Below are 27500 nucleotides of genomic sequence, written 5' to 3' on the forward strand. Positions count from 1 at the left end.
GAGCAGGAGAGAGGCTGTAGCATGATGATACATGAAACCAAAACTTTAGAAAGTAATGATAAGAGCTGATAACATCAGAGCTTACTATTATTACGGTCTTGATTAAATTTGTCTCAGGCCGTTTAATACCGGGTCTTGGTACCAATCCCTGCCCGGGCCACTCAGAGGTTGTCTCTGGGCTGCATGTGGCCCGCGGGCCGCCAATGGAATAGGCCTGGTCTATGGTCTTGGACTTACAAACTAACCCTGAGCAATGCCAAGGTTACAGTGGCCAGACATCTTCGTGAACCTTGTGGAAAAACCCAGCGTCTATATGAAAGAATAACTCAAGACATACAAACTTCTCAATTTATACAGTTTTGTACTTTGTGGTCATGTCCAGGATACCGAGATTTGTCAAATGATTTCTGTTTATTACGGACAGACGTGCTGCTGAGCCAGTGACAAGGACATAAAACTAAGCTATATAAGACATAAACAAGTCAAACAGCTATATAGTGACAGAAATCTGCACTTCATGGCTCAGTTAGTAATAACTTCGTTTCATTTTTTAATGCATTTTAGAACAATGTAAATACTGCTGCCACTAGGTGTATGTGAATGTAGGCCTAAATATTATTTCATGCTGTAACTGTAGGGCTCTATGAATTGCATATGTAAATATTATATAGTTTTTTTTGTTTATATTAAATTCTAGCAGCCATAAAGGTTTAGCTTTAAACGGTGTCCTCGGTGACAGTTTTCAATAAAGATGAAGGTTATCTTTTTTGTATTCCTGTTATGATATCCAACAACACAAGAAGACATTTTTATTCTGGGTATCTCAACCATTTGTCATCAGTGTCTGCTGTTTGTCTGTCATCAGTATGTGCACGCAGCTGCTGTGACGTAACTGTGACGTCCACTAAAAATTGGTCTATATATCCTCCGTAATTATGAGCCAGTAATTTGTGCATAACCCACGTATTTTGGAAGGCTACGATCACGTTGCCGCTGACTGGAGCTAACAAGAAAGTGGTCATGAATGGCCTGTAAGGAGGCATGTTGGGGCGGTGGATGGGTCACAAAACACAGGACTTTCCCTTGCAGAGGGGTGTTCAGAACTGTGTGAACTTTTAGTTATTTTCAGGTATGTCGTCACCATTTTTTTTTTTACGTTAACCTGACCACAGTAACTTAACTTGCCTAAATCTAAAGCCACCCAATCACATGGCTTTTCCTAAACCTTACCATTACTTTACATTAATTATGTAACTTTACATTAGGGACGTAATGTCATTAGTGGGTGCTAATTTGTCGGATATAATACAAGCCACTGTGCGTGTATTTGCGTAGTGTATCATACAAACCCTTCTATGAGGATATGTTGTTAAAGTGGGCATTGCTCATTACAACTAATCCAAATTTCTAGAAATTTCACATTCCAAACTTCAAAAAGTGCAGTCCAGTCCGGTGCTCCCACAGAGCCAGGTTTTTTTTTCAGCACATCCCCTGAATTGTGACAAAAGTTTGTCTCACTGCAACCTATATTCAATTCACAAGTCTGTCACCCTGTATTTTTCAGAATATGCAAAATCAATCAATGTCTATACCTCCACAAGTCTTCATTCAAATGAAACCAAAAATGACACAAACATTCTTTGGACACTTCATATCAACTGTTTTAAATGGTGTTCAGATATGTCAGTGAGCTTGCAGTGATATTCAACAACTTGTTGTAATGCATGCACAACATTATCTATATCATCAACAGTCATTTTTAAACAGTTTTCACGTAAATCTTTGACAATACACCTGACAAAAGCAGGTTAATGTGTATTTCTTTCTGAATTGTATTTCCAACAGTTAAGTTGTTGTGACTTTTTAAGTTTTGTAACGTCCCTCTCTCTGCCTTCTGTTTGTGAAGTTGGTTTGGCTTCCTGGCCTTGCAGCCAGTGGGCGGGGTTGGAGAGGTCGTCAGGAAACACACCAAGGACACGTTCAATCAGAAAATGTTGTGCATCATTTTTCTATGATTTCCAGGTTAAACAACATGTTTCTTCAAAGTGTGAAACGGTGTGCAAAGGGTATGTTTTCTCTCATTTGGTGGATGTGTCAGAAGTGTTACCCAATCAGCAGCGATGTGTACATAAACCAAATTTTGGTATATCTTTACTTACTGTACATACAATTTTTGCTTTTATTGCACATACTTTGGCAATCTAAACATTTGTTTCCCATGCCAGTAAAGCTCCTTTGAATTGAATTTAACCCTGCAATATTAAAAGGCTGTCCACCTGCAAAACACAACAGGTGGTGCTTCTCAAAGTCAAGGAAGGATCCTTAAACGACTAAATTTCAAGGAGGCTATCATCAAGTCCTGCCAAAGGACTGTTCCAATGTCAAGGATCCTTCAAATTCTACCAAGCACCGAGTCCTTCCTTCAGAGAATTTTCAAGGATGCATATGTGTATCCTCAGCATGCATGAAGTACTCACAAGTCTTTGTCCACGATTTGCCGAAATTGAAGGCGGGCCCTCTTTAATGACACACACCTGAGCACTCGCTAGCCTGTTCCAATGTGCGTTCACCAAATGCTAGGAAAAAGTCTTGGAAGCATTCTTGACTTTAAGAAGCACCAAGGGTGTTCAACACTGTTTGTGTTTAAATAAACCTTTTGCTATGTTTTGTCGTGGCTGAATGCAGCCACAGTGTGTGCTTCCTCCTGTTTCTGCCCATCTGTTGTGAACTTGACATGCCATATCCTCTGCTACTTTATCAAGTCCAGACTCAACTTCCCCATCTCTTGTGACAAATCTCAAATATCCAATATGTATAAAATAATACAAAAGCTACATATTCATCTCATGTAAACAGAACTTCATTCAATTCATAATTCAGTCTGTCAAAACCTTCTAGGCATGTCCCTTGGTATTTTCATGGTTGTACATATACACTGGTGAGCTGATTTGCTCAGTAATTGAGTGGTGAGGTGATTGTCCTTTAATGCAAAGGTTAAGAGTCCAAATCCTGCGTCTTGCACGGGGTCTGAATCTTTGCATTTTCCAGGGTAAGTTTTGACACTTCTCACATAGTAGCAGTATTTGTGCATAAATTACTAGACAGATCTTGAAAAAAGAAAAATCAATACAAATGTAGTCATGTGAAACACGTTTTCACAGAAGGTCATAATCTACATTAAATGTTTCTGAAAGTAGATTTATATACCTCAACAGAGCATCAGCATGTAGTGATGATCACGATGAATTACTTGAAGAAAATAAAGTGTTTCTTGTCCAAATGCTCAAAAATCTGCTTGGACCCCTAGTCTTCTTTTACTTGTGTTTTGTCTTTGGTTTTAAGATCACCAGTTCTGTCAGCCAACACAACAGTGACATCTTTTCTTCAACTTGGAAGTTTAGTGTTTAAGCCATGTACATTTCCATTCCGTTTTCTGTGGTGACTGAGAACTGAAACTCAGAATTTGGCTTCCTAAACCCTAAATGAGCCCTTTAAATTAGACTTGTTTTGCCAAACCTCTGTTCATGATGCAAAGTCAAACGAACATGGCTGCTGTGCACATTACTGTTACAAGAATGAATGATTTTAAAGCATTCCTGAGTCTGACAGCATGGCCTGTTGTCGAATCAATCAGCAAACTTATACAGTAACTGCAGGTAGTTTGACCTACAAGCAGTTTCAGCCACACAGTCACTCCACCAGGGTGGCTCAAATGCACAGAAGTCGGGAATAAAGTATCTCTTGTGTTTGACCTTTGACCTCTGACCATTACCATAGCTCAATCTGACCGTTAATTTTGCCTTCCAAGGCCGTAATGTCCAAATCCTGCAGGCCAGACATCAAACTGCCATCCATCCCACCCACTGTGGGACTGTAGTTGCACTCTCTATGGTCTGTAGTGTAAGGTGGTTTGATGAAAGTGCTCAGGCAGCTGTGAAGATTCAACAGCAACAGGTGTCCAGCAACAGGAAATGTTTCATACAGTATGTCTTTAGTGTACATCTCCCTTCACATGTCTCCTTGTTCTGTTGGCAATGTCCACTCTGATAAGAAATGGACATTTTGCTGTCCCCTGGACAGTGTGCTTCAGATATCACTGTGTTCTATTGCAACCAAACATAATCAGTCAGTCAGTCAGTCAGTATCTGTCTTGGTCTCGACTGTGCATGTCCCTGGTCCATTTGATCATAGTCTCTGGAGATCGATAGAGGAAGATCAGTTTGGAGTAAAGTTCCTCTTCCAGCTCCAGCTCTCCTGTCTCACGCACCTGAATCACACAGAAACATCAGTTTGTGGAAGGAGAATTTCCAGGACACTTCTGACAACATGGCAATAACTGTGTACATAAGTACAGTAAATATGTTTGACTGTGTTTGTTAATATGCACATGCTGCACACACTTACCAGGAAGATGTCTGTGCAGAGCTTCAGGATGCGGTCCACACAGGGCAGCTCCTCAAACATGATGGAGTGGGAGATCTCACTAAAGAAGCCGCGCACAAACTTCCCAATGACTAAGACCACGGACACATACAGACCCATGATCCTGGAACGAGAGAAATAAAAAGAAAAGAAAAAAAGAATATTTATATTTGAGAAACATTAAAAAAAAACAACTAACAATTGTTATGTTTAAAGGTGTTTAATGTGCAGAGGGGAACAGTATGGAAAATATCAAAAGCCTAATCTTAAGCATAAATTATTTCGCTAACCACAAACACAAAGGTTTTTTGTTGTTGTTGTTGCCCAAATGCAACCATTACTCGATAGTGTACTGGCAATGCATATTTGAAAAGCATCTGTGGTGAACATCACAGCACTGTTGTTAATGTAATTTGGCATTAATTACATTAACCTGTTTACAAAACCTGTAAAACAAAAAAAATGTCTTAATATAAGCAATCAACTGGGGAAGTTTCATGGTGATATCTGTTAGTTTACATTTTACCATATTCACCTATCGTGTCTTGTTTTTTGTCTTGTGTATATCCTAACGGTTTTTACACAGGGGATTGTTCATGTATCATTCATAGCCTGATTTATTGATCATTTTATTCCTAAAACATGGCAAAAGTTGATTTTTTTTATGCCTGTTGACAGTATTTTCAGATTTATGGAATAATATAAATAGATAGCTAAAATCTTTGAATCTATTATGTCAACACAATGAAACAAGCATTTTGTACCTGGCTTTGTCCTGTTTTCATATTTTTGTTCTGGAAATGTATGCAAATGTATGCATATTTAATTGAATAATATTATATTTAAAAATAAAACCTATGAAAACTGTGATATTAAAATAATATCCTCAACTAGGGAAGTTTCATGGCGATATCTATTAGTTCTTTTTCTTTCTTTTTTTTTTGCTTTTTTTCCTGTTGTGTCGCCCCTAAAAATATCTACACTGTGACATATCCTCAACAAAACCAGAACTATTTATAGCAGTGCTCTGGCCACTTATATGTACCTAAAAAGCTGATGATGATAAATATCAGGTCATACTAATGGTACTTGTTCATTTAAAAAGTTGTTCTGCCTGTCAAAAAACATTAAGCACATTGTTAGAAATCTTGGTGTTATTGTAGATGTAGATCTTAGTTTTGAGGACAAAGTGAACAACATTTTTTTTTAGACAAAAGAAATTTAGAAAATTAGATTATTTTTGTCTTCTGCTTATTTACATACCTGCATTTTACTCCATCGTCAGTTATGCTGCGTTCACATGAAATCAAGGAGACGGCAGAAGGAAAACCTGATAGTATTAGATGAAGCCGACAGAAAATACAGACAACGGTAACGGTAGATAGCATTGCCAGTAATGTTAAAAATATTTTAACTTTTTGCCGTCCTCCACGACAGAATTTACAACCGAATGTATTTAGCTCCAGAAACAAGTGTGATCTGGACAATTACTGGACATTACTAGAAAAATTACATTAACTAAAAAAATATTTCATTTAATATATTTTATTTAATTTAATTTTTTTTTAAACAATATGGCATCAACAAACCAACAAAATCATATCATCACGTTTCCTTTCACCATCCTGCCATTCTGTCGGACTGTTTATTTTCCCGTGCTGTCCAGAAGGTTTTGTCCATTTACCGTCCGTCTGATTCCATGTGCACGCGGCATTATGTCATGTCCTGACAACCTTAAGTTGCTCCCTGTTAGTTCATGTATTGATTATTTTGCTGCTGACTTTCGAGGTGCTAAATGTATCGCAGATTTGTTGACTCCTTATCTGCCTGTGCATCCCCTCTGATCCATGGATGTGGCTCTGGTAGTTATTCCTAGATCTCAGCTGGAAACCAAAGACAACTAATTCTGGTCCTTGATTTTGGCACATCTTTACCTTATTTTAAATGGCTCCTTAAAACATTAGAACTTCATAAATAATTACAATCTATATATCCAAACAATGTAAATGTTTAGTGTGAGTCTGGGTTCCTTACCCATATCCAGCCAGGAAACCCAAGCTGGGCGGACTGACTTTGTCATTGAATATGACCATGGGTAGAACCCCACATGAGGAGGAGGCACAGCCTGCGATGGCAATGTCCCACCACTCCTGGTTCCCACTGCCGTTCAGTGATCTGTCGCTCATCAGGGACAGGGTTATATTCAGGTAACCGTCTTCATTACCTACAAGACAACCAATTAGCTGTGTTAAAACACTCTGAGGTTTGAGTGACAAACATTAGTGCTGATATCCAGTCTGAGAATGTTAGCCCTTTTCAATATACATGTGCTGGCTTGGCTTGACTTGGTTTGATTCAGTGAGTCAGCCCAGTATGTCAGGGATTTGAATTTTGATACAACAGGGCTACCCACTCAGGCTGTTCTCATAAACTGTTAGTACGTCTTCCTATGAAATGCAAAGCACCCAAATTCGCATATATCCCATGTATTTTCAAAGTCTGCGATCACATGATGATTGGGCTGACAGGAGTAAACAAGGATTCAGTCCCGAATAGTAGGGTGGGTGGGGAGGTTCAACCACAGTCTTTCCTGCCTGCCTCAGGGTCCTGGAGGTGTGCAGGTCCTGGAGGGACGGAAGATTGCAGCTAATCACCTTCTCAGTGGAGCAAATAATATGCTGCCAAAGCGCTACTTAATGTTGACACTAAGGGCTCTAGTTTCCCGGCGCAGCGCAGGGTGGCGAACCCCGCACAGAGCTAGTTTCGAGCAGCGCAACCCGAGGCACGCTCAGTTTGGTAGTTTGGCAGACCGAGGTGAGCTGAGATGGGTGTGGCGGCGCAGCAGGGGGAGGTGTCGACAGATCCAGCTTGGCGCAGTGACAGTTTCATGCCAAAAGGCTTCGCCAAAGGTGCGCTAAAAGCTCGCCAGCTGAAACCTACTGTCAGCGCAGGCGGAGCGCAGCCGGTGTAAGCCGAAGTTTGGCTGACCGGCAGACAGTGCGCACACGTCACCAAAACCTCACAGACAGGTTTCCAGAATGTCAGGCACATTAACGATGCAATAAATACCCAAAAAAAACACAATTCAATGCAACTATCTGCAATCAGCACATAAATGTATCCAGGGGCGAAAATCCCATTTCATAGATGGGGGGACAATAATCAGTAAAATTTTAGAGAATAATTCCAGGGGGGGACAAGGAAAAAAAGTTGTAGTCTGTCTTTTATACAGCATCTTTTACCGCAATTTGATGCTTTAATCTTCTCTCTATCTCTCCAACAGGCAGAGTGAATGTCTATACTAACTAAACTAAAACTAAAACTAAACATTTCCTGCAATTAAAGTGGTTTGAGTGGTTTATAAACAGCGTGCTGTGAGATCTGCCGCTGCGCACCTCACAACCGTGCGTAATAGTTGCGCGTAATGACCGCTCCTCGTCTGCACGTCTTTGATGTTTGTCTCACTGACAGGTGGAGAGCCTACAGACAGGTACCCATTGCTCCGCCACTGACTGCTCTTGTCCTGTCCTCTCCCTCTTCTTTCTCTCCTGTCCTCTCTATCACTAAACTCTGAGCTTAATCATTAGCTTTTAGCTTAGCAGCACTCGTAATTGAGTAGGCTTTTGAACAATGCAGGAGAAATGTTGCAGACAGTTTATATTATCAGCCTGGGCCTGGGGCTTGTTGTAACAGTAAATGGGATGTGTTGTAACTTGTGTAAGTTAAACTGTGTCTGTGTGAGTGAACATCTTACCCTGCGATGCGCGATGTGGGCAGCGGATCCAGCCACACGCTGCTACTGCTGCCAAGCAGCCCCACTCGTTGGAAAGAGTGTGGGATATACCACTAATAGGAATGGGAGGGGGGGACTAAATCTTTTAAGATTTAAACAGCACATTATTGTGCGATTATAATGAGCACAGCTTACATTGTGCTTTTAATAAATACTACTGCATTGTTCAAAAATTATTAATTGTGTCTCAAATGATTCTAGGGGGGGACAGCTTTACTGAAGGGGGAGTCATGTCCCCCCTGTCCCCCCCGGGATTTCCGCCCCTGAATGTATCTCTATATCGACTGTCCCATCACATCTGATGTCAGATCAAAGGGGATTGGCACTGTTTGGCACGCGTAATGGAAACCCAACCTGATTTGATTAAAAACAGCTGCAAACAAATGAGTTCACATCCCTCTCAGCCAACAACAAACAGCCACAGCATCAGATAGGGAGTATATACTCAGCATCTGTCATCTTAGAAATTCAAAAGAAAAGAAACAGAGTGAGACTGCGAGAGAGGCACATTTAAGGCCGAATGGAGGGGCTCATTTGATTGGTGTGATGTGTGTAAAACCCACTCCACGCCTTCTCTCCTCCCTCTTTCCGACTTGCGCAGGTAGGAGGGACGGAGGTGGGAAAGAGGAGTAGCTGCGCCAGGCACACTGTGTGCCAAACTTGCAAAATCTGCCTGGCTACACCCAGTTGGCGAAGTGCAGGTGCGCTGCGCCCCCGCCTCGCCCGGTCTGCGAAACTAGAGCCCTAAATCATCCCCTAAATGATGAGGAAGCCAATCTGACCTCACTACAACCTGCTCGGAGGCGGTCTGGTGCACTTTGACCCAGCTCAGGAGGAGGTCCAACTTGGAAGCGATTCGGCACAACTTGGTGCATTTTAGCCAGTAATGGAAATGCAGATCACTTCAACATGGTTCGAGTTGGTGCAGCCAGAAGTGCCAATGTAAAAGCCATATCAGTCGCTAAGACAATAGTCAGGCTGTTGGTCATTATGCTGCTATCTAGTGTTTATCTTTCTGCCCAAACCCAAACAAGCACTTTACCACATTACTGCAACAAAGTGTTCTGTGACACCAAGTTGGTCATATTGCTCATATCAAGTAAGAGGGTGGACCCTGCATATTGTGAAGAAGCTGCAAGGACTGAACAACTTTTGTCAACAATATAATGGCATTTTAATGTCAACCAGTGACCTAATGTTACATTATGGAAAACATGTATGGGTAACTCATTTGGGTGTCTGGTTGCCTCCTCTATGACTGATGAAAATAATGCTGCCTGTAATATTTTTCATGTTATGAAAAACATCTTACATCTTACTTGAATACATTTTAACAGTAACTCAACAAACTCTGACCTTTATACAGTTGACTGACAGGTTTGGCCTCAGCTCCATTGGGGGCACGGATGTAGTTAGGAAACATATTAGGAACAAGCCTGGAAAGAAACAAGATGCCATCTGTAAGATACAACTACATGTATTAAAGAAAATGCAAAACACCTGTTTTCACATAAACATTCTTCCAGAGAGGAAACCTACACAGGCTCAGTGCGATTGCCAACCAATAGAGAGGCCAGATCTGCTCTGACTGGATTCCCAGGTTCCAGGTCTATGGAGTGTTTATCAAATGTGTGTTCAACTGTCCCTCCTTTGCCTAGGTCCCTGTCAGAGACAGAAACATTCAGAGAGAAAGAGAGACGAATACAATCAGCCTTTAGAAATGAAAAACATTCAAAGATACATCACATATACCCACTAATATCACAGTAGCATAACACAACTTTGTTTGTAGAACAGTAAAGGTTTTACCTCTGGAAGTTCCAGGCTAGACGTAGTGTTAGGTCAACAGGACTTCCAAGTAGCTCTTTGATGACTTCTTGTCTGCTGGGTGGACTGATCCTCCATACTGATCCTGAACTACCTTCAATCATCGCCGTCACAATATCCTCATAACTGTAGAGAGTGATGAACTGCATGGCTACCTAGATGCACATGCACACAAAAATATGCATGAAAAATAGGGGTAACAATTCAAGTAGGACACACAGACAGACACCTGTATACACACGCACCAACAGTCTCAGCAGAAACAGTCCTTGTCATTTTTCCCAAGGATGTTGTTTGAGTCTGTAACACACCACTGACTGAACTGAGTTACTTAAATTAGACAAATTGGGTGTTCCACCATCCATTTAAGATATCAGTGACACTGAGAGGGTGAAATCAATGCTGAGACAGTATGGAAGGACAGACAGTCTTTGGGCTGGGTATCATCAGCTGTGGTAAAAGAAACCATGGAAGTGAATAATTGGATCAAAGGAGGTGGTGTATATTAAATAAAGGAGGGGACCAAGCCACGATCCTTGCAGTACTCCAATGGAAAGACAGTGATGCCTGGACTGTTTTCCTTGCCATGCCACTTTCAACAATCAACAGGGTAATGACTGTGATAACTCAGGGTACATAGGAGAACATTTTTAAGTGTACTGAACATGATTAAACTGTAATGTATTTCTTTAGGTGTTGTATTTTCCAAAGCAATGACTTTGTGCCATATAAACTGATGGGAACAAAAGTGAGTCTTGGATTTAAAGCTGAAACATAACTTATGGCTATTAACATAATCCTGTAGTATCAAGTGCTTGTCCAGGAGTCTTTTGTGTTTGAGGTAATCACTAAAAGTAAACTTTTAAATATACATTTTCAGATTGAAAAATACTTCCAGAACCTGCAGCTCCATGTTCTGCGCTATTCCATAAAGGTAGGGGATTTTGACACATGTTGAATGATATCACAACTTTCACCTCCTTAGGGCTGTCTTACTAAATATATCAATTACTGCCTTACAGAATGACAGAACTGTTTAAATAAACTTGAGGATGGCACACCGAGTCTAAAAGAATTCTAAAGAACCAGTCTGATAATTGTTTGTATTTAGTAGACAGCAGGGAAAAACAGATACAGTAGTAGCAGTACATACAGATAGAGATATACATGCAAGTGAAATTAATACGTACTGCGTTGTCTCCAAAGTCTTTGGTAAGTTGGTCATATTCAGCCTCTGTGAAGGGTTGGATGGACTGCTGCTGCACACTCATGGTGAACAGGGACTAAACATACACAGAAAAAATACAGCAGTGGATTATGCACATACTCTGTCACATTTGCACGTATTTTCCATTTGGCTGTACTGTATGTAAACTGTAGAGATCCAGTGCTACTGAAATGATCTCCATCTTGCATACTGGAATTTGGGATGTGTATGGTAACCTTACTTTTATGAGCCCTGGCAAAGAATTCAAATTCTAATTCTAATGATAATCCATGATCCTTTTGATTCTCAAACTTCCATCCTCTTGGCAAATGTACTTGCCAGTTGATCAGAACATGCACAGCCGCAAAACGTACCACAGAATTGAGTCTACAGCACAATTTAAAATGCCCAAGTCTTTCAAATTCCAAGCCTCCAGTTTGTAACACTGGTTTTCTGTAGTCTCAGTCCACAACTGGGATAACCCTGATTACCTGATTGAAGTGATTTCACTTTCAAAAATTATCAGCGTTTGCTTGTTTAAGCTATTCAATCATACCCATAAAGTAATTTTGTTTAAATTTTGATGTCTATGATTAATATTTAGTTTCCCAGATAAAAAGTAAAAAACAATATTCTGAAAGGGGGCTGGAAGCACTCTTTCTCCCTTGCAGAGAAAATCTGAATCTTGGCCTTGCGGGCAGTGGTAGGTTGACCGGTAAAAGAGCAGCACACAGCACATCAAAATCAACTAGCATATATATCAGAATGGTAAGCATAGCATCTTTGGTTTATGTTGTTTGCTAGCTTGTTAGCTTGTAACAGGCAGTGACTGACACATTAGTGGTTGTGACACATACAATAATATCTGCAATGATGTAATATGAAATGTTAATTACCTCGTATCCTCCCAGCTTGACAGTCACTGTGACATCGATGGGGTGGTTGACCACACCCACCACTGATCTGACCAATGAAATGAACAGAAGGGGAAACCAGATGATGCAGATCAAGAAGAAGATGATGAGTCCGCCCATTCCATATTTCACTATCTTCTTCTTCTTCTGTCCTTTAGGCTGTGGGTATTTCTGAGGGCAGAAAATATTTTTTAATAGATAATAAAAATTATTTAAGTTTGTTTTTTTTCACTTGAAATGCTGAGTATTTTCTTTACATGTAGTGCAAACCATAATTTAGAGGAAATTGGCACTGGGTTTTTATTTGTCTGTGACCCTGTGAGGAAGTCATTGCTTCTCTGCTCTTTGCAGGTGATGTGTTTCTGTTGGCTTCATCTGACTGTCTGGCGGATGTTTGAACTAAATTGTTCAATCTGCTGCCACCGCAACCCCGCCATGGATACACAGCAGAAAATGCTTGGATGGATGGTGGGAAAGAGACTCATACAGTACACCAGTACACTGAACCACCCACAATTGGGTTAAACATTTGTGTTTAATGGGGCTCCTTTGTAATAACAAGACTAAAGGTTTCAAACACCATTAGTTGCACCCTAGAGACTGGAATGTTTATTAGACCCTGCAGTATGAAAGCAGACAAAATGGTCAAAATTTTGCTACCTATAGAGCCTCACAACAGGGTGTCTTCACCAAACACAAGCTGTATATAGGACACTGATGGACTACAGTACGTTTCCGTCAGTTTATCTATTGTAGCTGATTCTGAGGAGTTACTGCTTTCCCCCTTTAATTAATGGTCTGCTGTCATATCATTGTACTCATACACGACATACCTTCTCAGTCTCTCGACTGCATTTAATGATGAAGATGTTGGCATAAATGTCCTCCACACACATCCAGTTTGACAAAGACAGAGTCGTGTCAGTCCAAACCCAGTCCATCACTGCTCGCAACTCCACCAGGAATGGCACAAGACGAAACCTACATTTAAACATAAGCACAGCATCCATATCATACTGTCAATTTACTATATGCTGACTCTTGGCCCATTTAAAGCTGGGGTAGGCATTTTTGTTTTGGTTTCACTGGGCAAAAATCCCATAATAACTTTGAGCATATTTTTATTCAAATGGTCTGAGAGAAAACTAGACATGTTCCGTTCCATCGGTTTTCAGGCTTTAGAAAATCTAGCCAGTGATGTAGAGAAAGGTGCTATTCCAGCATAGGCAACAACTGCCTAAACTGCAAAGCAACCCAAAAATGGAAGATGGACTTTTAAATAAAAAAAATAAATACTGTATGATGCACATGTATATGCCTATGCTCTCCTGATGCGAGGGACAGACAAAGGAGAACTGCAAGGGGAGGTTGGGTTTTCAAATTCTACGTTGTTTTTTTTCCTTTCCCAGAGGACTTCATAACCCAACTTTAACACTCTCAGTGTCCTTTAGTATTGATAAAGGTTCACCTAATATCTGTCAGATAGATACACATAGCATTTCCACTGGACTGTTGATCTCACCCTTAAAAGAGAACTAAAACAATTATATATAAATAATATGCAAACACTTCTTTGACTCTTGGAACATCTGTTCCAAATGTTTATACTACTATAGTGTGCAGAAAGGTGCAGTCTTGCTTTGTGTCCATACCCTTGGAAGAGAAACAGGTTGAGGTGGTTGTATTTCTTGGTGAGGAAGTTGCCGAGGATACGAGTGGGATATCCACAGCGGATCTGATAGGCTGACAGGCCGAAGTAAATACACTTGACAAAGTACCAGAGCTGGGCAACAAAGTTCTGATTGAACTTCCTAAACAAAGAAAAGGAGAATGAGTCAGAATAAAGCTTGTTAAGAATGTTAAATTTAATCTGCAGAAGTATTCTGAAGACTAAACTCATACAGTATGGTGTGTGGTATAATCAGAGTGATGCATTTTTACCAAGATAAACCAAAATGCAAGTCACTTTTTGTGATTTAGTCCATTGGTGATAACCAATGGATACCACGAATACTCCAATAATACAATAAATATATGATTTAGTTTGACTTCACCTCTCGGTGACAGCAGGCAGGATGAAGAACATCCAAAGGTGGATCCCAAACACAAGGATCACCTGGACAGAAGTGGGACAGGCATGGTGTGAGGGAAAAAAAACTTCAAATACTCAGAAAGTAGAAAAGCACATTAGTAGAGATGTTGTTAAGTGAAGAGCAAGGCAACTCTAAATATGTCATCCTAACAAATATTACTGGCCTCTCCAAATGTCGCCTAGTTCTCACTTGTAACATCAGTTCCCCATCTGGGCACTCATAAGGGTACATGATGTTATAGATTAAACTTTTCCGGGAATACATTTGCAAAGAATGCTGAAATGCAGACATGAAATTCTACTCGCTGATGTCTGATTTAATGTGTGATGGTGGATGAAGGAACAAACAAAACAAGTAGCAGAGAGCCACAGACCTAATTTTTTCAGTGAGAAAATATGGAACAAGACAGACAGCTGAACGGCAATAATCTGAATACATGAACTGAACCTGGAAGATAAGTTTTCCCAAGACAGCTTTGCGTAGGTACAAGGCTCTGTCAATGATCATGGTGCTGAACTGGATGAGCAGCATCACCAGGAAGGCCTCAGGAACCTGGTCCTCTGACAGGGTGGAGGCTATATCAGCTGCGGCACTGTGTTTCTGAAGGAGAGAGACTGAAGTCATGGGACTGTCAAGAGAAATCTGTAATAAATATTGTCAATTAGCAATACCTGACACTGCATGCAAAATAAGACAAGCCTAGTAAACTTAAGCAAGTTGACTGAGTAGGCCTACTCAATTTTAATAGCATCTTAAGTTTTTGAAGATGCTCTCATTTCAGTTTGGTTTCAATTTTGAAACAAAAAAAAACATTCTATCTTAATCACAAAATGTGATTTCGTCTCATTGTAGTTTCTGTTTTCATTGACGTAAATCATTAATTATTGTTAAATAATTACAAACTGACATCTGCATCAAACCTTCTATTCATCTCTCACCCCAAAAGCCCAAAAGCCAAAGACGACGATAATGAAGTCAATGACATCAGTCAGAAACATGAGTGCATAGACATCTGTGGCAGCCCGATACTCAGCATGAAGAATACCCCTGAAGAAGCCCTGCACCGGCTTGTAAACACTCTGAACACTGCAGAAGAAAACAAGATGGCATACATTAAACCACTGCATTAGTGCAAAAAGTGACGACATTTCAGTAAAACATTAAACTGTTTTCATTTTCTTCGAAGGATTGCAACAAAATTATTTGTATTACTCCAAACTATGTTGATTATTAAGTGATTAATAGGGGTTCGGGAAAAAATGGATACAGCATTTTATCGCGATATTATGTGTGGCCTTAATGTATCAATACAGGGACACCAAGTATCTGTCTTTTATCATATACATTAATAATTTTTGCATACACATTTTAATGCATATTATGGTACTAGAATAATAAAATCAATTGTTTTTTTGTTCCACTAGATGGTGCTGATGTTTTTTCCTGGTGAGGTCAGCAGAGGTCTCAGTCTGCAGCATTTGGCAGGAAGTTCATCAAAACAAAGATGGAGGCACCGGAGAAAGAAATCAGAAACACACCGTCAGTGTTTGAATCAAACGTCTCGACTTATTTTGGATCTTTCAAGACGGAAGGAAAGGAGGATTTAGATATGACACATGCGATTTGCAAGCCGTGTCCATCATCCAGAGATAGCGTTAGCCGCTAATGGCCAAGCTAACACTAAACCCGCTCCCACTGCACACACTTGACAAAACTACCATCCATCTCTGAGAGAGCAAAGAAAATAACACAGCCCATCACCTACTTCATGTGCAAAGATCTGTGTCCATACAGCGTTGTTTAAAACAAAGGCTTTTGTTACATGCTAGAAACACTGGAACCCAGGTATGTGACTCCATCCCAATGTTTTTTTTACCAACACAGTTGTGTCCAAGCTTTGCAGAGAAGTGAAGCATAAAGTTGAGGAATCTTTGAATAAAGCAGGAAGGGTGGCATTAACTTGTGACGCCTGGACTTCAAGGTCAGTGGATTCATATATGACTATAACGGCACATTATCTCACAGTGAACTGGCGACTGCTGTCTCACATTCTCCAAACTAGAGCAGTACACGAAAATCACACACAAGCAAACACTGCAGACCTCCTGCAAAATGGGGGATTGTGGTTGTAACAGACAACTTTTCTAACATAGGTGTTGCCATTCAATAAGCGGGATACCTGCATGTAAAGTGTTGCACACATGCACTTAATCTGGCCTCACAGAGGGCGTTAAATCTGCCAACAGTACAGTTTGTCAGGTGTATGCAGCATTTCTGACAGGTTTTATGACGGTGTTGGTCAGTCTGTCTGCTTTGCATCACATTTTTCTGCAATAAAAATGGTTAAAGTCAGAGGGACAGACTGAAAACTTTATCTGATGAAACTGATGTTGTCAAAGTTTTCCTTTGGGGAAATAATTTGTAGTTGGAAAAAAATGGTAATATATCGCAATGTATTTTATCGCAATATACAGTATATCGCAGAATCACAATAATATCGCTTTGTGACCTAAGTATCATGATAATATCGTATCGTAGGTCCGCTGGCGATTCCCACCCCTAGTAATTAACGTGAAATATTTTGATGAATGTTTTTAGAGGGGGGTGCCTACTCTACTCACCCAGAGATTAAGACATGTTTTATCTTCTGTCCCACAGCCAGCAATCTCTGACTGGCTGCCTCTGCCCTCCTGCCTTTCTGCTTCTTCTTCTTCATTGGCTCTTCACAGGGCTCTTCAGTCTCAGCTGTGGACTCCACTGAAACAGCTGCAAGAAGGGATTCAAACACAATTAGCACCACAGAGAAAGAAAAGGTTGCATAGTTTAAAATCTTTCCACGTTATGTCAATATCTTGTGGTCCAAATGACACATCAGCATAGAAGATCAAGATAAACAGAAAATACCAGTTGAGTGGAGCCCAGAAACCGTAAAAGGTTCCTCAGTTGAAAGCAGAATTTACTTGCAATCTTCCAAAATTAACATTGGTGTTTGGAACAGCAAATACAGTCAGCTGTGATGATTCCTGCAGCCAACAATCACAGCATGCATGTTGTCAAGAGTTAGCTCCAGGAATCTTGTCTGTGTCTCAACAACAGATTATTTTGTCCAAAGTGACTTACAATGAGCAAATTAAAACACGTGGGTACAACATAATAGAGGGGATACACATTCTTATCAATGCAGTGAACAACTACATCAGAGGTTGTGTTACACACAGACCCAGCACTGTACAGGACAGTGTAATATTAAATGTGAAAGCAGCAGCAGGAAATGCTCAGTTTGGATTAGCAGTACTGAACACTGCTCACACAGTCCCAACACAGCTTTAGGTGAGGTGGCTGCTGGATGAAAGAAAGAACGGGGACACAGAAGTGGAACACAACAATATGGAGACTTTTATTGACACAGGAGTTATCAAAGTACTGACATGAACATAAGACTTGGCACTTTCTTACTCGAGGCCAATGCAATACCAACACAGCCATTGTACCTGCCCTACCAGGTGAGCCACTGGGCACCCAGTTTTGGCTGAGACTTGTTTAAGACGGAACAGGGCAACAACGTTGCAGGCTGTGTTTGAATTTGCATCATTCAATAACTTTGGAAAACCACTGGTCACAGGGGCTGGTGAGTGAAAAAGTTAAAGTTAAGCCCTGCAGCTATTATTTATTCTGATGAGAGCTTTCACCGTAGAAGGTTTTGTCCCAGTTCATTAGCTGACACCTTGTGGAGACATGTCCTGACAAAGGTGCAGCCTGCAGGTTATTGTACTAAACCAGCACCTCCTTCCCAGCGACAGTGTAGCCTCACAGAGACCCAAATTAATGGTACACTTAAGTGTTCTTCATCAGCTTGTTAAGTTGGAACTTTCAAAGACTCTTTGGTTATAGTAAAAACAGTTAGAGTCCTGGGTAGTGACAGAGAGGAACATGAATCTCTCCCAAAATGAGTATAAATGAACCATCAAAGGATCCAACAAGTATTTAGCATGATGTTTACTGAGGCCTTATCTTAAGAATCTCTAAAGAGTGTCTTTTTTACCACACAGGATGACTGACAAGATGATGATGATAGACCTTAATCAATGCAGATATTTTTGACTTGTCATAGTAGATTAAAAAAGTGAGGACACTTTCTCACCAGTGTGTCAGTAAGTAGCTTTTGCATATTCAAAACCAGCTCCTTGAATGTAGTACACCTTAATGGAATGCCAGACAGTGTTAATGTTAGTCCACACATAATGAAAGCACACACCTTTGCTGCGCTGTTGTTTGGGTTGTTTAGGTTTCTTGCGGAAGCGAATACTGCTGCTTTTCTTTGGGACTTCCTCGATCACCTGCTCAGGGTATCCCTCCCTCTTCTCCTCCTCTGGCCTGGTGGGAGTTTCCTGTCCATCATTTGACTCCGTGGGTGCTGCTTCAGCTGCAGCAGGTTGTGTGATCGCAGCAGAGCTGGTGCTCGGTTCAGCATAGTCCACATCATCCTAAATTGCAATTACAATACAATTCCTTAAACAACAGCATCTATAAAAGTAGTCTAATACCTTCAAAAATAAATCTGCTGATATTATTTATTATTATATGATATTGATGCTTTATGGCCAAGAACATGTTCTTTAAAACGGATTATTAACTGGGCAGTGATCAATAGCAACTAATGTCATGTTATCTGCACCAACCTTTGGAAGCTGGTCCAGTTCAGTCACTTCAAGGTTTTCCAAGGTAGATGCTGAGCTCACTCTGCCTTCCTCCTCCTCCTCTCGTCTTCTCTCCTTCCTCCTTCCATCTTCATCTCCTTCTCTAGCTTTTCCTTCATCCTTATCACTTTCTGATGAGGGGCTCTCCTCCTCCAGGGGACCCTCGTGGTCCCAAAGGCCATAACGCTGTGCACGAACACACACACAGAAATTCAAATGGAGGAGGCTGAAGTCATGCTGACATTAGTGGAATTATCCAAGAGCATTACTGAAGGGCGATTCCTTCAACATTCCACTCCTCTCCCAGTGTGGGGAGAGTCCATCCTGTTCTTTGTTAGATTTGAAAAAGTTTATTGGAGAAAGGTCTACCAATCCATTTCTCAGGTAAAAATGAAACATATACAGTACAGGCCAAAAGTTTGGACACACCTTCTCATTCAATGCGTTTTCTTTATTTTCATGACTATTTACATTGTAGATTCTCACTGAAGGCATCAAAACTATGAATGAACACATGTGGAGTTATGTACTTAACAAAAAAAGGTGAAATAACTGAAAACATGTTTTATATTCTAGTTTCTTCAAAATAGCCACCCTTTGCTCTGATTACTGCTTTGCACACTCTTGGCATTCTCTCCATGAGCTTCAAGAGGTAGTCACCTGAAATGGTTTCCACTTCACAGGTGTGCCTTATCAGGGTTAATTAGTGGAATTTCTTGCTTTATCAATGGGGTTGGGACCATCAGTTGTGTTGTGCAGAAGTCAGGTTAATACACAGCCGACAGCCCTATTGGACAACTGTTAAAATTCATATTATGGCAAGAACCAATCAGCTAACTAAAGAAAAACGAGTGGCCATCATTACTTTAAGAAATGAAGGTCAGTCAGTCTGGAAAAATTGCAAAAACTTTAAATGTGTCCCCAAGTGGAGTCGCAAAAACCATCAAGCGCTACAACGAAACTGGCACACATGAGGACCGACCCAGGAAAGGAAGACCAAGAGTCACCTCTGCTTCTGAGGATAAGTTCATCCGAGTCACCAGCCTCAGAAATGGCAAGTTAACAGCAGCTCAGATCAGAGACCAGATGAATGCCACACAGAGTTCTAGCAGCAGACCCATCTCTAGAACAACTGTTAAGAGGAGACTGCGCCAATCAGGCCTTCATGGTCAAATAGCTGCTAGGAAACCACTGCTAAGGAGAGGCAACAAGCAGAAGAGATTTGTTTGGGCCAAGAAACACAAGGAATGGACATTAGACCAGTGGAAATCTGTGCTTTGGTCTGATGAGTCCAAATTTGAGATCTTTGGTTCCAACCGCCGTGTCTTTGTGAGACGCAGAAAAGGTGAACGGATGGATTCCACATGCCTGGTTCCCACTGTGACGCATGGAGGAGGAGGTGTGATGGTGTGGGGGTGTTTTGCTGGTGACACTGTTGGGGATTTATTCAAAACTGAAGGCACACTGAACCAGCATGGCTACCACAGCATCCTGCAGCGACATGCCATCCCATCCGGTTTGCGTTTAGTTGGACGATCATTTATTTTTCAACAGGACAATGACCCCAAACACACCTCCAGGCTGTGTAAGGGCTATTTGACCAAGAAGGAGAGTGATGGAGTGCTGCGGCAGATGACCTGGCCTCCACAGTCACCGGACCTGAACCCAATCGAGAGGGTTTGGGGTGAGCTGGACCGCAGAGTGAAGGCAAAGGGGCCCACAAGTGCTAAACACCTCTGGGAACTCCTTCAAGACTGTTGGAAAACCATTTCAGGTGACTACCTCTTGAAGCTCATGGAGAGAATGCCAAGAGTGTGCAAAGCAGTAATCAGAGCAAAGGGTGGCTATTTTGAAGAAACTAGAATATAAAACATGTTTTCAGTTATTTCACCTTTTTTTGTTAAGTACATAACTCCACATGTGTTCATTCATAGTTTTGATGCCTTCAGTGAGAATCTACAATGTAAATAGTCATGAAAATAAAGAAAACGCATTGAATGAGAAGGTGTGTCCAAACTTTTGGCCTGTACTGTAGTTTGAAAATATAAGAACATTTGTCACTTTTGTGAGGCATGTCCATCTATGTTTTGCTACAGTAAGCATGTGGGCAGGGGCACATTAGAAATAATGGTCTGAGCACAAGTTATCCTATCATACTGAACTATAACACTCTGTCTATATACTATCATGTATATAGCCATCAAATTCATACTCAAGATTTCCAATTTTAAAAATGAGTCTTTGGAAAAAACAAAAAAGTCAGTTTGACAAACTCATAAAATTGATGCTAATTAGCTACAGCTAATAAAATATGAAACTTATCCATGTCAGGATACCAGTAATTTAGTAGCTGATACCAGTGCCAGTAAAATTCCACCATTCTTGATACCCATGTCGATAATACAGGGAAAAAACAAAAACAAAACAATAATGTCATGTACTTAAACATACACTCTTTTATTCAAAAATAATAATGTGATTTAATGTAAATTGTAGTTCTAATCCCTGATGATCCCCCAGAACACAAAGTACTAGTCTATGTGGGTTCATGGGAGTTTGTGGGTTACGAAACATAAATTAATATTAGGGCTGTCAAAATAACGCATTAATTAAAATTAATTAATCACACAAAACATCACGGCTAAAAAAAAATTAATGCATATTAATCACATTCTGTGGTGCCCTTTGACCCTGTGCATCTTTGAAGGCCCCAGTGGCTTTGTCATATGATGGAGGCAGACGAGTCATTTAACAGACTAGAACACTTGTAGGTGTAAATACTATCTAGTCAGGGCCGGAAGAATTGCATCCCCAGTACCTACAGTATTTAAGGTAGTGTAGAAAAACGAGTACTATCATGTTTTCACAGTTTTGGCATCAACTTGGTACCAAAGTATCTGTTCTCATGACATCCCCAGCTACCATTATCCTTGTAAACGCCATACTGGAATTAAAAGCTTGGTAGGGCTTAGCAAAGATCCTACTGATACCTATTGATACTGACCATGAGCAGGGATCTGTGAAAGAACAGCACCAGCAGCTGAAGAAGATCATATCTGATGTAGTTGTCAGTCTTCTCCAGGCCCAGGATCCGAGGTGGGAAGAATGGTTTGTCTTCATTTAAAGTCATCTCATAAACACTGTTCCAAGGAAAGAACCCAAACTGGAAAAGGTATTTCACCAACACCATCACCTGGAGAGAGAGCAGCACAGCAGGTCACACAGTCAGACCAGAAAAAAAGCACAGAGAAGGCAACAGTACACATGCTGCTTCCCATCAGACCAGCCAGTGCTTCTCTTGAACTGATTGTAATTTAGTAACTGGATGGTGAGCGATCTTCAAGTAACTAATCACCTGAACACCTGAACAGGAGTGTTAGTCTGCCTCTCATTATACCATGGCAAGATGCCTGTAAAGAATTACTAGATTATTTACAGTATAAGTTGTTAATATAATTATTTAGCTGCCAAATTCATTCTATCTACTGCTTGCTGTCAAAAATGTAGTGTCTTACTACATGGTTACTACCTTTTTACAAAGAACATACAGGCAGAGGGCAGTCTCAGCCCGCTCTCTTTACCAGGTCATCATATACCAACATGTTTTAGGGTTTCTGCAGATGAATACACTGTCACACTTCTAGTGGGTCACAAGTGATGATTGAGAGGGATAACTTTTGTGTGAGCCTATTTTTTTTTTCTTTGGAAAATTCGGCATAGTGTAGCTTTAAGTTTCTTAGTTGTGTCTGTGTGCCTTTCAGTGTTCATACCTCTGTGTAGACGATAGCAGTCATCCAAAACCTCTTTGTCGGTCTTGGAACAGACAACATAGCCCACAGGAACACCAGTATGGGGAGGACCAGTGATATCACAGAGGCACTGACCATGTTGTTTAACACTATGATAAAATAACAGACGAGCTCAGAGTTGGCTGCCAGCAGGTTGTACATGGCAAACAGCAGCTTCAGAAGACGGCTCTGGTTGTTATAGAACTCTCTGCTCTGTTCCAGCTCCTCAATGAAGAACTGCCTGCAGAGAGAGGACGGAAAGTCACAACCATGAATTTGTATTTATTGATCATTGTGTTCATCACCAGTCTTTCAATAACTGATGAAGCCAACAACCAGAACAAAGAAGTAAATTGCAAGTTAAAATAAACTATTCTTGAACACATTCATGATACAAACATTGTGGTATTACTGCTGCTAGACACTCTGTGAAACTGAGGTGGACAACTTAAATCAGTAGCCACTGTCACTGATCATTATCAGCGTTCTTCAGTCACCAGTGTCCACAGTATGTACCTGTCTCCCAGCAGCTCACTGGCTGTTCTGGAGTGTCTGTGTTGTTGTTTGGATGGGACTGGTAGAAGCTCCATGCTGCTGGATGGGGGTTCTGGACTCAACAGGTTCCCAGTGCTGTTGAGCCTTGGTCTTGGGGTAGACCGGCCTGTCACACCTCTGCTGTCCACCTCCAGGCAGCTGAGAGTCAAACACACAAACATATAAAAACTGAGAAACTGAAGATGTAAAGCCCCGCGAACTGACAACCTATAAAACAGGTGGACATACCAAACACACTATTATCTATTCTTAAATCCTTATTAGTAGTGCCGGTAAATCATGCACATTTTGTCCTGATGATATCACCAGAGAAAAAGGTACTGAGGTATCAAAAATATAGAGAACTTTATTTTTTCAACGTGCTCACGAAAGTTCATGGCAGTTAACACATTCAGCACAACAGCGTCCACGTTTGAATAAGGAGAAGCTCTCATTACATCACCTAGAGAGGCACTGCCAGGGAGTGAAACAAAATGCTCTGAATGAAATCAAATCAAATTTTGTTTCACTCCCTGGCAGTGCCTTTCTAGGAGTGGTGCGTCTCAGTGGTTGGTAAATAAAAGAGTGACACACACTCTTTACCATACTAACCTGAATTTGGTGGAGTCTGCATCAGTCTCATCCAAACAAGTCTCCAGTGTGGGATTCTCACTGTCCTCTGATATCTGATCGTCTGTGGAGTCTGCTGTTGGATGCTGTTACCAATCACAGCAAGACGGACACAAGTTAAACTGTGTGTGTGTGTAAATGGACCTGCATTTGTATAGCGCCTTTCTAGTCATCCAACCACTCAAAGCGGTTTTTACACTACCAGTCACATTCACCCCTTCACACACTGGTGGCCGAGGTTGCCATACAAGGTGCCACCTGCTACTCACACACTGATGGAACAGTCATCAGGAGCAATTTGGGGTTCAGTATCTTGCTCAACAATACTTTGACATGCAGACTAGAGGAGCCAGGGATCGAACCGCTGATCTTTCGATTGGTGGACGACCCGCTCTACCTCAGAGCCACAGCCGCCCCTGTGTGTGTGTATGTGTTTCTTAGTGCGTGTCTCTAAAATCTTAGTTGTGTTTACCTGCTGTATCTTGTGTATGATGAAGTAGCGTTCGTTGCACAGAACAGTAGATGTTTCTCTGTACTGTTTGGTCAGCAGGTTGAGCCATTGAGTCAGTCCATCCACCATGGCCAGAACAATGGCCCATAAGAAGCGCAGGATATCCAGGATCCTCTGAACCATCTCACCATGACCTGCAGCACACAGATAGAGAAAGACAGAGGTACAGGGGATATAGTAAAGGAAGCAAACTGTGACTATATTCTCACATTAGTAGAAATGTGAGAATATAGTCACAGTTTGCTTATTTATGGTGACTGTGGTAAAATCGATGTGTTGTTGCATGTGTTTACTGTTATCTGTGTACTGTCTAAGGAAAAGGGCTATCCCAACCTGATAAAGCTGAGAATCTGAACCAACTAACTTAATCTTAAGACTGATTGTACTGGCTTTATGATGCTTGATAGAATTATACTCTATTTAACTGTTTCTGCTCTTGTTAAGTTAAGTTCTTGTTAAGCCCCGTTTTCTGGACATCCAACCAATATACTATACTATATACAAAGTATTTGTTAGGCTCAAGAGTTACTGTCATGATCACCATAACTAACTATGAACAGAACAGGAATGTAGAATTGACACAGCAGCATGTTGTGATGGTGACAGGTGGAGGAAGCAAAGAGAATGTAAACCTACCAGACTCCTCTTCCTCCGGCTCCTCCACCTCCTCCTGAACGCCAGGGTCCTCAAACACATCATTGTCCCCACAACCTACACACACACACACACACACACACACACACACACACACAGTATACATACTTTATGCTCTATGATTGCAAAGTGGTATATATGCATTGAGATTATATAAGACTCTTTGCAACTTTGCACAGAATACAAGTACTAATGCATGGTTCAGACTACACAACGTTTTTGTCCATTCCGACAATCACTATGTCAGATTACATGATTGTGAAGTCATAAAATCTTGCTGCCAACAGACATGACAGACTACACGTTAGTCCAACACCAATCATCTCTGGTCATCTTTCACGAACTGCGTGATGTCATCAGATTATTCTTGTGCTATTTTTATTATTGTTACAATCATCTTAGTCACTATGACTGTTCATGTCATGTTCATACTACAAATGTTATTGTAGTAACATAAATAGTGCCACCAGATGTCAGGAGCTACATTTTAAGTACTCATGAAAACTATGCAAGTCACTGAATCCTCCACAACAAGTTCCTGCAAATGTTTCACAATAAAAGCCTCTTTAGAAAATTAAGTGGCTCTCTTAACCCAAAATTTTAAGGGGCTTTTAATTTCAAATAGATATAGGAAGTGTTGAGTGTGAAATGAGGGTGTGGTGCATTAACTCTGACAGGTCAAATGGGAGCAGATTAAAAGTAAAAATAGAAAAATACAGACGGAATAGGAAATAAAGGCTCATTTCTAATGGAATCTGTTCCAAGTGAAGCTGGTACCCTCTGCAGTTGCGGTAAGTAAAATCCCTGTCACTATATGTGAATTTTATTCTTATTCTTTGCTAGCTTGATGCTAATGGCAGTACTCCCCAGGTTGCTGAAGTGCCTCTTCTATTTCATGCCATCATTTTCCCCTTTTTACTCTGTGTGGTAACATCCCTAGAGGAAATATCAAAAAGGCTGGGGTGTTATTGTCATACTGTTGTCCATGGCAGCAGATCACTCTGTGTTCCTATTAGTCAAAGTGACAGCTGTTGACAGGAGAAGTTGTGGAAGACAAAAAGAAAATCAAACATGCTAGACTTCCTGTCAGGATGTCATGAGGCATTCCAGATGTGGTGTCGGTTGTCGTCTACTATAACACACTACCTGGGATAAAACAATGGATTATTGCCTACAACACTCACTGTAATTCATGATCCACCAATAACCGTGTCGGGCTATAATCGGGCTGATATTGTGTAGTCTGAACCCAGTATAGGACAGATAAATGCAGTTGCATTAGTTAAACTAGCTCACATCCTTTCTCAAAACTTGAAGCTTCTCTGTCAACATTTCTTCTCCCTAGTCAGTCTCTCCTGAGGGGTCCCACAAGGTTCCATCCTCGGTCCAATTCCATTTTCTATGTACATGCTCCCTACCACTGTTATGCTGATGACACACAGCTTTATCTCCCCCTGAAACCAAAAGACAAGCCTTATCTAATTAGTCTTATAAACTACCTTGAGGACATAAAGTGCTGGATGGCACAAAACTTCCTGCAGCTGAATCAAAGCAAGTCTGCAGTTGTCCTTTTTTCCCCTGAGGACATCAAAGTTATTACCAACAATTTTGGCAACCCATCCACCAATGTGAAATTCCATGTCAAACACCTTGATGTGATGTTTGTGATGCTTCAGTCGTTAGGTTTGACAAGAAGGTCAAAACAGTAGTAAAAGCCATTTTTTCTAGCTACACACTGTCACCAAAATCAAAGTGTTTCTCTCATTGAAAGATCTTGAGAATGTCATTTACATCTTTATATCATTCCATTTGGACTGTTGCAGTTCCCTGTGTACTAGGATTAATCAGTCTACCCTGTCCAGCCTGAACCTGGTCCAGAATGCCGCAGCCAGGCTCCTGACGAGTTCCCAGAAGAAGAACCATATTACACCTTGTCTGGCCTCCCTCCACTGGCTGCTAGTATGGTTTAGAATTAATTTGAAGGTTCTCCTGTTTGTGGGCTGGGCCTTCCTTTATGGCAGACCTCCTAATCCCCCCATTCCATCTCCAGTTTCCTCTGGTCATCTGACTTGGGTATCAAAGCTGTCACACAATCTAAACTTAAGGGAGGAAAAAAGGATGTAAGAATATCTGACCTATCACAGAAAAAGCCTCCTGTTGTGAATCCACTCTTTGTTCTCTTTCTTTCTCTTTCTTCTCAATCTTCTTCAGCTGTCTCTGATGTCTCTGCCGTTCTCTCAAAGCTGCTTTCACACTGGACACCCATGCCTGGTATGCCAGCTGAGGGGAAAAAAAAAAAAAATCAACCACACATACAACATATAAAATTAGAGTTTCAACACAGCATAATAAACAAAGCAGTGTTGAATTTTTTAAACATTTGGAACATACTCATTTACATTATCAGTCAATAGTTTATAATCAGATATA

General features: G+C 40.9%; 1 protein-coding gene across 2 annotated transcripts in view; it reads right to left on the minus strand.

The window, feature by feature from the left end:
- Positions 1–1643: 1643 nt before the first annotated feature.
- Positions 1644–27500, minus strand: part of piezo1 (piezo type mechanosensitive ion channel component 1 (Er blood group)) — a 120476-nt gene continuing 94619 nt past the window's right edge. For both annotated transcript variants that reach the window (XM_033612916.2, XM_033612915.2), the window contains exons 32-54: positions 27206–27350; positions 25053–25127; positions 24378–24550; positions 23888–23991; positions 23258–23434; positions 22724–22982; positions 21958–22146; positions 18936–19139; positions 18512–18740; positions 16878–17022; positions 15195–15342; positions 14704–14856; positions 14218–14279; positions 13816–13974; positions 12997–13144; positions 12146–12334; positions 11233–11325; positions 10025–10197; positions 9755–9877; positions 9572–9651; positions 6457–6646; positions 4405–4546; positions 1644–4267 (exon numbers count right to left, since the gene is read on the minus strand). In XM_033612916.2, coding sequence (XP_033468807.2) covers positions 4139–4267; positions 4405–4546; positions 6457–6646; positions 9572–9651; positions 9755–9877; positions 10025–10197; positions 11233–11325; positions 12146–12334; positions 12997–13144; positions 13816–13974; positions 14218–14279; positions 14704–14856; positions 15195–15342; positions 16878–17022; positions 18512–18740; positions 18936–19139; positions 21958–22146; positions 22724–22982; positions 23258–23434; positions 23888–23991; positions 24378–24550; positions 25053–25127; positions 27206–27350 — 3489 coding nt within the window. In that variant the 3' untranslated portion in view covers positions 1644–4138. The remainder of the gene's footprint in view (positions 4268–4404; positions 4547–6456; positions 6647–9571; positions 9652–9754; positions 9878–10024; positions 10198–11232; positions 11326–12145; positions 12335–12996; positions 13145–13815; positions 13975–14217; positions 14280–14703; positions 14857–15194; positions 15343–16877; positions 17023–18511; positions 18741–18935; positions 19140–21957; positions 22147–22723; positions 22983–23257; positions 23435–23887; positions 23992–24377; positions 24551–25052; positions 25128–27205; positions 27351–27500) is intronic.

The sequence above is a fragment of the Epinephelus lanceolatus genome, chromosome 17 (assembly GCF_041903045.1).
Source record: "Epinephelus lanceolatus isolate andai-2023 chromosome 17, ASM4190304v1, whole genome shotgun sequence".
Classification (NCBI taxonomy): domain Eukaryota; kingdom Metazoa; phylum Chordata; class Actinopteri; order Perciformes; family Serranidae; genus Epinephelus; species Epinephelus lanceolatus.